Genomic DNA, 15486 nt, shown 5'->3' with positions numbered 1-15486 from the left:
GGGAAAAAATGGGTTATTGTTGAAATTAGAATTTAAATTTAGAAAGGCAATAATATTCAGGTGTAATTGTGATTTGTGAGTTCATAAAAAAATTACCTGAAAGTTTCAAAGAGCAAAATGGGGCAAGGGGGGGGAGGAATAATTTTTAAAACTAAGACCCCTATTACTTGAATATACATATGTACAACAATAGCTTTTGCTATGCATACAATTCATAAAATAGTTTATTAAGTCAAAATATTCTGCATAGAAATACCATGCCCAGTGCCTGTTGATAACCAGCAACAGGCACTGGGCCTAGCTAGGCTGGTACTGGTCAATTTATTAGATCCAAATGAAGATGAATAACCCTCCTTAAGCTATCTACCCCTTTGCTGATTAAAGCCTCTTTCAGTAAGCTCCAAGTACCCAAAACCTTAATAAAGTAGTAATTTTGAACATTTGAGGAAAAGGAGAAAATTGGAGATAAAAGCATAAAAACGAACACTACTGGATTTCAAGTGAATAATCATAACACAACCACCCCTGTTATACACCTTATTTATTTTAGCAGACATAAAAAAATGATGTACTTATTAATAAAATTATATAAATCAACTTTATGTTTAAAATACAAACTTTAAGTTAATTTGTTAGGTGCTCAACTGCTGAAATTTAAATTTTTTTTTAAAAAATCTGTTATGACCAAAAATTAGGTAAAGATAATCATTCAAAATTGCAAAAATAAATAAGCAAATAATTAAACAAGATCAAGGTAATAAATTCTTTAACTCTTTAGTTATTAAAATAAAAAATAAAATAAGCTGATCTGATGTAGCAGTGTCAAAATAACTACTAATTGCCAAAAATATAAAAATATTTACAAAATGCAAACGGATTGAAATCTCAAACAAGGGAAGCAAATTTTCGCGAATTAAGTTTAATGTTGTCATGTTTCCCATAAAATAAACTTATATTTTACTGAAATTAAACATAAAATATGCTAATCTACGGTAGCAAATATGAAAATAACATCTGATTAGTGAATATATTTAAATATTTGCAAGATGCAAAAAGATTGAAATTTCAAACACGAGAAGCAATTTTTCACAAAGTCTGAGTTCGTTCGACGTGGCATGTTTCCCATGAAATAAATTTATTTGTTTTTTTATTAAAATTAAACAAAAAATATACTAATCTAAGGTAGCATATGCAAAACTAACATTTGATTAGTCAAAATATTTAAATATTTGCAGGATGCAAAAAGATTGAAATTTCAAACACAAGAGCAATTTTCCGCGAAACCCGAGTAAGTTCAATGTTGTCATGGTTTCCAAATTAATTTCTTTGTTAATTAATGAAATCAAACAACAAATAAACTAATCTAAGGTACCATATGTCAAAATATCTTTCGGTTGTAAAAAACATCAAAATATTTACAAGATGCAAAAGGATTGAAATCCCAAACACGGAAGCAATTTTTCGCGATTTTGCATACTGAACACATGTTCAGAAAATTGCATTGGTGAAATACTTTTTTAAAACTTCTAAGCACAATTCGTTGATTTTTGAGAGAATTTAAGCACTAAGAAACTTTTTCAAGGTTTTGAAACTTTTTCAAGGTATTCAAGCACTTGAAAATGAACTTTTTTTTTTCAAGCACTTTTCAAGGTTTTTCAAGGGCGTACGAACCCTGGAATCTTAAAAGAAACTCCGTATCAGCCCCCCAAGAAGTGGTTTATAAGACTTTAAAGATATTTAATTTCAATAAACATTTCTTTACAACTTTTTTAAACGAACAAAGTTGTTCAAATGAACGGATCAAAAGAATGAACGATCCTCAGATGAATGGATTATTAAAAAGAACAACATTGCCCACCTCCAGCAGACACGTGTTTCGGCGTTACAGGGAACGCCTTTTTCAATGCAAAAAGTAATGAGCTTATGGATGAAAAGACATCCGACAAAAGCCAAGAGCAGATAAGCATACAGCTTAAAAGACCAAAATAGCCGATTAGCCAAACACCAATGAGAAAATTATAAACCGATAAAGAACCAATAGGAATGCAAACAAAGGCCAATAGCTCTCTCTGAGGTACAGAAAGCCGAAAGAATGAATTCAATTGGACAAAGATTAAGCCAAAGCTTAATTAAAAAGAAAATGTCAATAACTGTGAACCACAAGAAAGGAAAAGCTGAATGAAAGAAAAAACACCAAGGAATGAAATAAACAAAAATAAAATTTTCGGAAATGGGAAAATAAAGATAAATAAAAGGGTTTTTACAGTCCTGTCCAAAATCCTTCTGTCCAAAACTATATTTTTAGAAAAATTGTATTTTGTGATAAAACATTAAAAACAGAATAAAATGTATCAAAGTAATGTTTTATATTGAATATTTATTCAATAAGAACATTCAACTTATTTATGCAGCTGATTTTAATCTAGTTACATAGAAGTTGAATTCTTAATTAAAATTTCAATTTGTATGCATGAGTTTATTTATTTTTTTGATAATAGTAGCCAAATTTCCCTATGTTTATGCATGTGTGCAAATGAAAGAAGGGTTGGAAAGGGTTTTTACCATCCTGTTCAAAACTCTTGTGTCCCGTGGAAAAATATTTTTTTGGAGAAATTATATTTTGTGAGAAAATATCAAAAACAGAACAAAATGTATCAAAATTATTTATTGTTTTTACTATTTAATATATTTATTCAATGTGAACATTCAAGTATAAATATATATATAACCTATTTATGCAGCTGATTTTAATCTAGTTATGTAGAAATTAAATTCTTCATTAAAAATTTCAATTTGTATGCAGGAGGTTTTTTTTTTTTCATTAACCAAATTTTTCGACATTTATACATGTCTGCCAAAGAAAGTGTTGAAAATATAGTGCAATAATTGACATAAATGCAATAAATTACATTTTTTTTTTGTAGTTACAGAATGTATTATATTAAAAATATGAACTAAAAAAAGAAAGCACAAGTTTTATAATTAAGTGTTTAATCATCAATTTCTTGTTCTTTAATCCATGATTTAAAAAATAATTTTCGTTAAAACATCATGTAAAACTTTTTTGCAAAAACCATTTAAAAAGTTAAGCTTTTTTTTTCGTACCAGAATATTGCACATTTAATAACATTCCTTTGAGTTATAAATGGAACTGAAATCAGTTGCCTTTGGTAGCACTGTGAATTTCCTTTCATAACTCTACCAACTGTTACATAAGAAAGTTTTTATGTAATAGGTATTGTCAATTTTTTTAAGTAAAATATTTTTTAAATGAACATTTTGGGGAATAATATTATCAAATACTCATTAATTAAACCTCATCAAAGTCTATATTTATGCATTACAAATATTACAATAAATACAAATTGATTAGATTACACCCCTTTAGCTTTAGCATAGTTTGAGACAGTTAAGCACTTTTGGACAGTTTTAGATGGTAAACCACCTGTCCTGTCTTAAACCAGTTTTGGACAGTCCAAAACCCAACCCTGATTCTAGGTGTACATACAATGTAATAAAAACAAAATTTATGTCAAATTTGAATTTTTAAAAAATTGCTTCAACTTTTTTGTTCCCACCTTTTGAAAACTACCCAAAACTAGAGCAGTGATTTGTCTGCATCTAAGACAAACGGAAGAGGAAAAAAAAAAAAAAACTTACTTCACAATATGTGCATTCAACATATTCATCTTTTCTTGTAGCACAGCATTCAGGATGTGGGAGACAGAGATCTGGATTTCCTGATAATCTTCTAATATTCTCTTGTGCAGTTTCCAAAGGTTTCATGCAAAAGTCACATGCAAGATAGCCATAGGCTTGATTCCATAAAAATTGTGCACATACTAAGGGACGCTCCTCAAAAATTACATCTCCAAAATTGAATTTTCTCAAAGCGAATAGACCTTTTCCCTAAAGAAAAGAAAAATGTATTGACTTAATTTAACATTACAGCAAAAATGTAACTCCAATATTTATTTAATTTTACTTGCCTATAAAATCAAATGTTATGTTTAGCACACATGATGTAGTACAGGGTCTCAACCCTAAGCCTGCGGGCTTAGGGTTAATCATTTTAGAAGATTAACCATCCAAAGTTAGAAATTGCATACAAGGCTACAAAGCATTCGTAACAGTGTGAACAACAGAAATATTACAGTGAAAAGCTGGAAGACATTTTGGAATTATTTTTATTCTGTATATGTAAAAAAAATCACTGCACTGCAGTCTTAACCATTCAGGAAGCTTTTGAATGTTTAAAACAGATATCTGAAAAGGATTCGGAAGGTGATAAGAATAACGAAAGTGTTTTGATTTTGAGTAGTGAGGAAGTGTTTTTGTTTGCTAATGAAGATTTATATAGTAAAATGTCAGTAAACACTACCTTGGCAATGATCTGCCTCTGACAACCGCTGGCCCTTCTGATTGCAATACTGATGAGAATTATCTTATAAAAAATAAATTTTTCAAGAAAAGATACACATATGCAAGGATATGGCAGTAACATGTAAAGTTGGAAATTATAAAGTTGGCAAAGAAGGGGTTTTGGATGTTGCTCAAATAGGAACTATCTATGGAGAAAGAAAATTCAAAGCAATATTTTGAAAGAAATTGGGGACACAACACCACAAACTAAACTCAATGATATTTACAACAGTTCTTCAGTTGCTTGAAAACTTGATCGCAGAATTGATATTGAAGCACATATAGAATGTTTTTACTAAAGCTTATCAGCATGTATTCATGTAAGACAATAAAATACAGTTAATTCCGGTTAATAGGACCACATTGGGACCGTACCATTTTGGTTTTAATAACCAGCTGGTTTGATTAAGCAAACAGGACCTGTGTAGCTTGACCAAACATGCTATACACAAAACATATAAATGTCCTTATGATTATCAAGAGTCCCATACGAATAGTAAGCATACAAAGAAGAAAAATTGCTGCTTATGAAATTTTTACAGTAAAAAATAAATTAAAGTAAAGTAGTGATGTAAAATACCCGGGTATTTATTTTTAGGGGTAAATACCCAAAATAGGTATTTACCTGGGTATTTATTTCAAAAATTTATATTCAACTAAAATACTTTTCTGTATGTATTCCACTAAGTATATTTAACCAACCATATACAAAACAATAAATTTTTGCTAAAAAATTGTATTTTGATCACATATTTAAAGAATCATTGTGTGAAACAATTTAGCAATCTAACATGATATTCACATTAAATGTGTTGGATATGCCCAATCAATGTTGATAGCCAAATTTCAGGTATAAAAAGCCATTCTACAAAAAGTAAAAAGCTTAACTTATTACAAAAAAAAGCAAACATCCTATTTAAGTTTTAGAATAGTTCATTCTAAATTTTGAGGTTTTTTTGATAAGATTTCACCAAGCCTTTAAAAAAAATTACAATATATAAATTTTTATATTTTTAATCTTTCATTTTACGGTTTATGTTTTAAAAAGAAAATCATCACCTTTTGATACCACCTAATTTTTTTTTGCAAAATGGGCAATTACTAGGGCCCCAAACTTCAAACCTCCTAAACTAGGTTCTAAACTAGGTCCTAAACTGGGTTCCCAAACTTCAAACCTCCGCGGATCCCCCCCCCCCCCCCGGACAAGCGCAAAAAAAAAAAAAAAATAATAAAATAAATAAATAAATAAATAAAATAAAATGAATAAATGATTTGATATAGTTAAATCTATTTTTTCCTAATATATTTTTATGCTTTTCTTCCTTTAAATTTATTTATTCATTGTTCTGTAACTCTTGTCTGGTTTTCATTTCCTAGATTGTTATTTTGATTTATGGAAGTAAAATCCTATTTTCAATTCAATTAGCATATTATGCAACAAATTTATAAAACAGGGGTGCTCCATAATTATTAAAACCGATTGCAAACTTACTTGAAATTTTGAATGTTGACTATTAAATTTAGCCCAACTTTTCTACTTTTTAGTGTCTTCACGATGAGTCTTAAACATTTTGGAGCAAAAGTTTTATTTGAAGTATGATATCCCAGCTGTAATAATGTGCCTCAATGTTCGCTTAATATAGTTTTGCAACAATATGTACTTTGTCATGTACACAAAATTAATTAAGGTGTAATGTATTTACTTCCGGGTCATTCCATGACAAATCCTCCAGGGGTGGACACCCAAGGTTCCCAGATTTTGATGAAACTCTGCGAGGTTGTTCTATATGTGGATATAAGAATAAATGGAATTTTTTATCTTAATATATCAATTACTTTTTGAATGGTAGCACTTCAAAGTTTTCCCTAAAACTTGTCGTTTAGCGAAAACCGCAAATCCAGCAACCGTACATTCATATACAGCTTTCACTATATAAGATTTATTTTTCAAGATCGAGTTGATTTTTTTTTTTTGCATTTTTATCAGTATTATGAAGTTAAATTTATAATTAAATTAAAAGTTTAAATATATTAAAATAGCTAAAAAGTCTTTAAACAGCAAAATTGAGTTCAATTTCGGACATTGATTTGTGCTCTGAAAGTGCTAAATAGCAATTTTAGCCCTCCAAAACCTTCAAAATCCAATATATTCCCAAAAACTAGGTTAAAAAGGATACAAACTTAAACAATAAAATTGGTGAGGTCTTTAGTTTTAATCAAGTTAGAGATGATCAAATTTGAACTTTTGACATGTACAAAAATCACTCAAAGGTGCCCTCTACTAGATCAAAGAATATACTAATAAATAAATTCAGGTTTTCAGTACTACTAGGGCATGTTTATTAAATAAACTAATTTGAAGGAAAAATATTAATATAAGCTTTTTTTTTTTTGATAATATTTAGAACGACAGCTGAAGTTGAGAACTCTCAAGTTCTAAGAATGGGCTGTACTATCAAAAACCAGATATACAGGAAAACAGCCAGTTTCTAGGGGGAAGTGGATGCATTTATTTGATTCTGCAGATGCCAGCTTTATCTTCAAAAGTTTTAATCATGTTATAACTTAAATTTTTACAATTATTTCACAACGACTCTTGGAAGTTGCAACTACTTTGGTCTTTATAGAAATTTATGTTCATAACACCAACTCACAAATTTAGAACTATATTATATTTTATGAACTAAGAACCTTTTTTTCCCTCTACTGGATTCATTTATTTGTTTTTGTCTTCACTGGTTGCTTGCCAATAGTCCACGCGAAAGGTGGTCACTCTAAAGCTGTATCTACATTATTGCCTGCTTGATCTTAGCTGCGTTCTATGACAAAAATTTCCGGTTTTTACTGCACAAAATGTGACCGAATGTCAAATTTATGTTGTTTTTTTAAAAATACACTTGAACCTCTTATGGAAAATTTGTTTCATCTATGTCGGTTTACCAAAATTTATTTTTTTGCCAAGCATTTTTAAGTTAACATTGGCAGTATGAAGTAACTTTTAAATTGCTAAATTAGAAAATGATTGAAGATGAAAATAAAACTCTTTTAGTAAATGATTATTTTATAACTATGTTTTTAGGTTTAAAGTTGAAAAACAAAATATACTGTGAATTGTTTCGTCAATATAACTATGAAGACAGTTTACAAAATTATGTCTGATTGATTTGTCTTTGCAAGTTCTGATTTGTATGACATTTATCAAATATATTTTTTTATTGTTATAGTAATATAATTAAAACAACCATACACAGAAATCATATTTGTAAGTATAAACATTTTTAAGACCTGAGATAAGTTTCAGAGGCCTTCTGACAAGCAGTTTTAGGTGATCTCCTTTATTTGCTTCGGTAAATCAAAAATTCCGGGTGAAAAGAATACTGAAAATTTTTTGTCATAAGACCACAGAAACTTGATTTCAGGCTCTAAACATTTTTACATTTACCAATAGACTTCTACACACGATGTTTTCGACAATATTAATACTAGAAAATCGCTCATTAAGGTATGACGGGTGAAAATTGCTTCTACTCTTCTACATTTGAAAGAAGCAATGGCCTGTTTGGTGATATTTTTATGTTTGAAATTTTAACCCTAACTCCAGTGGATAGCACTAATTTTCAATCACTTTTTTCGATTCTTCACTCTCCTAAAATGATGGTCTTACCAATAAAACAGCTAGGTTACTGGATCGAGTTCAGCTTTGTCACAATAAAGCCTTTCCCTGCATGTTAAACTCTACCAAATCATATTATCAAATTATCATGCTGTGGCACAAGTTTCATTGTTGAAACTCGCAGGTTACTCGATCGTTGGCTATTATTTATATGAGGATAATTCAGTTGAAAAAATATTCATTAAATGTATGTAACACAAGTCAGAAAATACAAATTAAAATTAGTAAGACACAGCTTGAACACTTTATCATTAATATTTTTATTAATGAAACAATCTATAGTATTTTTTGTTGTTTTTTTTCCCTCTTCAACTTTAAGTACTAACAATATACTTTTAGATTTTTTTAGAGTTTATTGCGTAGCATTTTCATACTTAGAATGATTCAGTTTCCCAAAAACTTGCCGGTGGGTTTGGTTGAAAAATGAATTGAATTGAAATAATTGGCTGCATAATTTGGCGCCTGCAGAATGATTGACTTCTAGTTAAGCTTTAAACTGATTTTGCATGCTTAACAAAAAAAAAAAAAAAAAGTAAACCGACGAGGTTAAATGAGTTTTCAATTTACAGAATTTCACATAATTGATATTAAAGTGAATTACAAAAATTATAACAAATTTGACACTCAATCATATTTGTGTGGTAATAGCTAGGACTTCCAAAAAACCGTTGTGAAATAATTGCAAGATTTTTACTTATAACATGATTAAAACTTTTGAAAATGAAGATGACATCTCTAAGAGCTAATAAATACATCCACTTCCCATAGAAACTGGCTATTTTGCTATATATCTGACATTGACAAATGATAGAACAGCCCAACCTTAGAAGTTGAGAGTTCTCTAACTTCAGCAGTTGTGTTAAATATTATCAAAAAAAAAAAAAAAAAAAAAAAAAGAAGCTTGTATTAATATTAAGATTTTTCTTCAATTTAGTTTATCTAATAAATATGCCCTTATAGCACTCAAAGCCTTAATTTATTAGTGTATTCTTTGGTCAAGTAGAGGATGCCTTAGGTTGAATTTTTTACATTTCAAAAGTACAATTTTGATCATCTCTAACTTGATCAAAACCCCACCAATTTTATTGCATCAGTGTGTACCATTTTTAATCTAGTTTTTGAGAATATATTGGATTTTGAAGATTTTGGAGGGCTAAAATTGCTATTTAGCACTTTCTGAGCACAAGTCAAAGTCTGAAATGGAACTCAATTTTGCTGTCAAAAGATTTTTTTAGCTATTTTAATACATTTAAATGTTAAATTTAATTATAAATTTGACATTACAATACAATATTGATCAAAATGCAAAAAGAATCAACTCTGTATCTCGAAAAATAAATCTTTTATACCGAAAACTGTATATGTATGTACGGTTGCTGGATTTGCGCTAAACAAGTTTTAGGGAAAACTTTGTTAACTACCCGTGGGCCATTTTTAATTTTTTTTCATGATCCTTGGTCTGATTAAATGGATTTTTGATTCCAATAAGTAAATAATACTTGAATTGTGTTTTGGGCTTTGTTTCTTTAAGATTTGGTCCGAATAAGCGGCTGGTCCTATTAACCTGGTCCAATTGATTCCACTGTATCACATTAGAAGAAAAATATGCTTTAATATCAATTTTATATACACTTGGAACTTGTGTAAAAGGACTTGAACTAGACAGTTTGCGGTCAAATTGTAGGGAAGAATCTGTTCTTCTATAATAAAATGTTAAGAGACCAAGTTCTTGAAATATGAGATTTTTACGCTTCAATATTGAATCGATGCAGGTTTTTTGTATTATTATTTTATACCTTGGTGTAATGTCTGGATTTTATATAGTGAAGTTAACAAATTTTTAGGAGGCAGAACTTCATTCAAAATTTGGATTTGAAAAGTGAATAAAATTCGTTCTCTCTGCACCAAAAAAAAAAAAAAGATGACAAAAAGAGAGTATAATGCAACAAATAAAAGCGACGGACAACAACAAATTAAGCATAAACGAGCCACATACATATCAGTTAAAAATGTGGAAATAAGACTACACTTCAAAACATGAAGCACTCAATCATTTAAAATGCAGAACACTCATCAAGTTTTAAACACAATGCATACAGTAAATTCGACTAGAAATATACAGTTGAACTCTGTTAATATGATCACGGTTAATACAAAATCACGACTAAAGTGAACATTTTGTTAATTAAGTTTGGTTTACTATTGAACTACATTAAAAACGTCACGGATTACACATAGAACAAAAAGAAAGTTTTGGATAAGACGAACAAAACTTCTGACTTCTTCACTGAAAAATTTCCAGATTGAAATTTTTTTCTCCTGATACTTTGTCATTGCAGGAAGCTCACTCCTCCAAAATTACAAAAATCATCTTTACATAATTAAAGAATGGTCCCTTATTAACTAAGACCTTTTTTCAATGTTATTGAATCTGCCTATAGTCTTCGATATTGGTACCTCATTGCTCCAATGCTAAAAGTGAGAAAGCCGAGAGCACAGAAGCCAGTGAACTCCATGTCTCTCTCCGTCTCATTAGTTTTGTTGGGCTTTTCATGAGAAAACAGTCACTAAAAGTGTGCAACACGCTGCTTTCCCTTGCTTCAATATTTACATAAAAAAATTATTTGAATTTTGAAATCTTGAATTCAAATTATGTTTTTTGCAAGCACGAATTGCGATAGGACACTACTCATTAAGATTCTTGTTTTTATTAGTAACTTTTATCGCAACAATAATTTGAATTTAAGACATAAAAAATCAAAGGGATGACTAGGGCAGGGCCGATCTTAGGGTGTCGTAGCCCGTATGCAAAGATCTAATGTGCCGCCCCTCAAGAGTAATTTGCATATTTTGACTAATCTTTAACGTCTATATAAAAGAGGGGGGGGGGGGGAGAAACAGAAGAATGATCTTGTTAGGAAATAAATATGAATTAGAATGTTACGAAAATTATTTTCTCTTACCTGCTTGTTTTTGTATTAGTAGAATTCATATGCGGGAAGCCATCTCAATCTTGAACTCTGAAAATCTAATAATTGAAAAGTAAATTGCACTACAATTAGAAAAGACGGCCTCACTCCTTGATATTAGAACTTATACTTATTTTTTTTATTAGAGAGTTACACGCTTGCACAGCGCCATCTGTAGACTGTATACGAAACATACCGCCCCCCTTGAAACACTGAGGGGTTTCAAAATTAATGAATTAAGTTAAACATACTAAATGAATATAAATTAACAATAAATAATACTTCTAAATTAATGAAATTAAGTAATTAGCGTTACAGATGAATAGACGACCTTAACTTTCTACAATATTAGAAAGAAAAATTAGGCATAGTTCAAGAATGCTCAAGTGTCTATAGGAAGGGGACACAGTTTTGCAATCGGTCTAACAAGCTTACCAGTGTCGGTTTTTACCTTGACCACACAAACTTTATTGTCTTTACCAGGGAACGTTTCCGTGACCTTCCCTAATTTCCACTGTAGTGGAGGTAAGTTGTCGTATTTGATTAAAACAAGATCTCCAATGTCAAGGTTCTTTTGAGAATTGCGCCACTTCGCTCTTGATTGTAGCAATGTCAAATACTCGGACGACCATCTATTCCAAAAATGTTGGATCATTCTTATAAGCAATCGCCAACGATCGCAATGACTGATGTCGTCTGGAACCGTAGGTTGAGGAACAGCTGTTAATGCTTTTCCTATTAGAAAATGTCCTGGAGTCGGAACAGACGGATCATCTGGACTGCTAGATAATGCACATAGTGGTCTAGAATTAAGGCATGCCTCAATTTGACTTGATAACGTGGCTAATTCTTCGAATGTGAGACTGGTGGCTCCAACAACTCTTTTCAAATGAAACTTGAACGATTTCACGGTAGCCTCCCAAATTCCTCCGAAGTGGGGAGCAGATGGAGGATTGAAGTGAAAGGTGATGTTGTCTGTTACCAGAAATTGATGTACGTCGTTTTCCTTCATCAACTGACGAAACTCCTTCCTGAGCTCTCTGCTCCCTCCATAAAAATTACTTCCTTGATCGCAGAAGAGGTCAGATGGCCTACCTCTGCGTGCCACGAATCTTTTTAAACAAGCGATAAAGGCTTTTGATGACATGTCGCTGACGACTTCAAGATGAACTGCCTTCGTTGCGAGGCAGACGAAGACGCAGATGTAGCTTTTAGTATTGCGGCTTCCTCTTCCCTTGGAGTTCCGTATTAAGAATGGGCCTGCAAAGTCAATACCAGTTCCTTGGAAGAGAGAAGAGGGGCAAACTCTGGACATTGGAAGATCTCCCATGATTTGACCAGCGAGCCTTGGACGATTTCTGAAGCACGGGATATATTTTCTTACAACTCTTCTAACTGCATCTCTGGCTGAAAGAATCCAAAATTTTTCTCTGAGAGCTGCTTGGAGAAGTTGTGGACCGGCATGAAGAAGTTTTAGATGATAATCGGCAATAATTAAATTCACAACATGGTCGGTTTTAGGAAGCAAGATGGGATGCTTCTGCGATTCTGAAAGCATTGAATTTTTTAGTCTCCCACCGACACGAATTATTCCGGAATCATCGTAGAACGGAGTCAAGGGATTAATCTTGTTGTTCGAAGGAAGCTGCTTTAACGCTGACAGATAGGAGACCTCCGTCAAGAAATGATCCTGCTGGATAAATCTTAAAATCCTTTTCTCGGCTTCGTGCAATTCTGTCGTTGTTAAAAAAGACATTTCTTTTATCCACAGCCAGAGAACAGTTCTTCCCAAATCTTAAACAATAGGCTACAACTCTCTTCAACTTATTCCAAGACGAAAATTTCTGAAAAAACTCTGCCTTGAAAGAAGCATCAACCACTTGCAGCATAACCAGCTTGGATGTTCCTTTAGCTTCTACAGACATGTCTTTTTGCAATTCTGGATTATCCTCAAACCCTCCATTAGGAAAAGTAGAACTCCTTAGCCAATCAGGTTCGTTGAACCACAAGTCGCACCTTTCTAGTTAAGTTGGAGGTATCCCTCTGGTTCCGCAATGAGCAGGATTCTTCAGACCGCTCACATGGTTCCAGTGCACATTAGGAGTCAGCTCTTGAATTTGTGCTACTCGATTAGCTACGAACGGTTGCCATCTTCTTGGTTCAGACTTCAGCCATGCCAGTGTGATCTTGGAATCAGACCACGCAAATGTCTCAGAGATTGGCACAGTTAGCGTTGGCAAGGTAGCTTGCAACAAATTGGCAAGAAGTAAAGCAGAACAGAGTTCCAATCGAGGTAAAGACTGCGGTTTTACTGGAGAGACACCCGTCTTTGATGTTAGCAGTCTGGATGTCACAGCTAGGGTTACATCCTGGGAACGAATGTATATAGCTGCACAATAGGCCTTCTCTGAAGAGTCGCAGAATCCGTGTACTTGCACGTCTGAAGCCTGGGGAATGAGAATACAGCGTGGAATTTTGATATTTGTAAGTACAGGAAGCTGTTCTTGAAATGTTCTCCACTGCTTTGCCAGAGAATCAGGTAGCTCCTCGTCCCAGCTTAGATGATGGCTCCACAGCTCTTGGAGGAAGATTTTGGAAATGATAACTGTAGGTGCCAACCAGCCCAAGGGGTCAAAGATTTTAGCGACTTCAGAAAGTACCTTACGTTTTGTCCATACGTCCATCTCATTGACGGTGATGGTAAAGGTGAACTTGTCAACATCTGGAAGCCAAGCTATTCGCAGAATCTTGCCAGGTTGGTCATCGTTGATCGTGTGTTTTGAATCAATTGCCTGTAATTCTTTTGAAATGATTGCCAGTACGTCGGGATCGTTTGACACCCATTTACGTAAAGAAAAGCCTCCCTTTTTCATCATCTCCTGCAGCTCGGATACCAGTTGAATGGCTTCCTTTTTTGTCGCACTCCCACTCAGCAAATCATCTACATAAAAGTGACAACGGGTAGCTCTTGAAGCGGCTGGAAAATTCTCTTGTTCGTCTAGGCAAGCTGTCGTAAGGTTCTCGTGGAGAGGAATGGTGCTGAGGATGTTCCGTAGGTAACAGTAGTTAGACGATATTCTTTTATTGGTTCGTTTGGAGACTCCCTCCAAAGAATTCTTTGCCAGTCTATGTCTTCCTCATGAACTTTAATCTGGCGGAACATCTTTTCCACATCAGCGCAAATGGCTACATTGAAAAGTCGAAACTGAATCAGGATAGGGAAAAGTTCTGGCTGTACTCTTGGTCCAACCATGAGCAAATCGTTTAAAGAAAGTTCAGACGAGGTTTTACTTGAAGCGCCGAAGACGACGCAGAGCTTAGTTGTAGAGCTAGTGTTTCTAACAACTCTGTGATGAGGGAGGTACAAACTATTGATGTTATTAATTTCAAAATCTGGAACCAGCTCCATGTGCTTTAGATCAAGGTATTCCTTCATGAATTTGCGATAGAGTTCGTATTTTTCTAGATTAGAAATGAGATGGCGTTCCGCGCTGATTAGCCTACGAATTGCATTTTGTTTTGAATCACCTAACCGCGTGGGAGGTGTATGAAATGGTAACCTTACTGTATATCTGCCATTCTCATCCCTAGAATGTGTCTTTGCGAAATGATCTTCACACGACTTTTCTAAAGAAGTTAAGGGTTTAGCACATGGTACAGAATCTAATTCCCAAAATTTATTGATTAGATGATCTGACACTAACTGAATATTATTTACATGAAGAGAATTTTGATCACCAAAATTAGCCTTACCGCCAATTATCTAACCCAGTTCTGAACGAATGGCAAATGGTTTATCCTTACCTAACGATAACGTTTGGCCCTTTAGCAATGGCAAAGTAAGGTCAATACCGAGAAGTACATCAATCGGACCACTCTTGTAAAATGTTGGATCAGTCAGAGAAATATCCCCAAATAATTTGCACATTGAGGAATCTAAGTTGTGATGTGGTAGCATACCTACAATTTTGTTAACCACATACATGGGCGCTTCAAAGGACTTTTGAGATGGAAAATGTGAGGTGAATTGAATCTCAGCAATCCCATTTGTACGCATATCGGAAGCACCCAAACACGAAATACGAACATTGGCCTTTTTCCTGTGCAAGCCCAATTTTTCAATACACTCATTTGTAATAAGCGAAGCCTGGCTTCCGCTATCCAAAAGACATCTACAGGTCTGATAGTTACCCCAAATATCTCTTACTTGAATCAGAGCCGTGCAGAGGAGAATTTGAACGTCTGGGCCCACATCAGAAAGACAAGATGTAACATCCACCACTTCAGAATTTTCCCTCAATTCATTAGTACTTGGCAGGCCCGTGTCCAGGATTTCATAAAGGGAGGGGTTGAAACTTTTTACCACTAGGCTTTTTTTTTATATACGCTTTGTGTGTTTTTTTTTAATGAAATCTTATTTGT

The 15486-nt window shown here is 33.0% G+C and overlaps 1 protein-coding gene across 1 annotated transcript in view; it reads right to left on the bottom strand.

The window, feature by feature from the left end:
- LOC129218325 (histone-lysine N-trimethyltransferase SMYD5-like) overlaps window positions 1–15486 on the bottom strand; it is a 130528-nt gene that overhangs the window by 98197 nt on the left and 16845 nt on the right. Inside the window, exon 2 of the mRNA XM_054852561.1 lies at window positions 3661–3909. Coding sequence (XP_054708536.1) covers window positions 3661–3909 — 249 coding nt within the window. The remainder of the gene's footprint in view (window positions 1–3660; window positions 3910–15486) is intronic.

The sequence above is a fragment of the Uloborus diversus genome, chromosome 3 (assembly GCF_026930045.1).
Source record: "Uloborus diversus isolate 005 chromosome 3, Udiv.v.3.1, whole genome shotgun sequence".
In the NCBI taxonomy this organism is placed as follows: domain Eukaryota; kingdom Metazoa; phylum Arthropoda; class Arachnida; order Araneae; family Uloboridae; genus Uloborus; species Uloborus diversus.
This window is presented reverse-complemented; position numbering and strand designations above follow the sequence as displayed.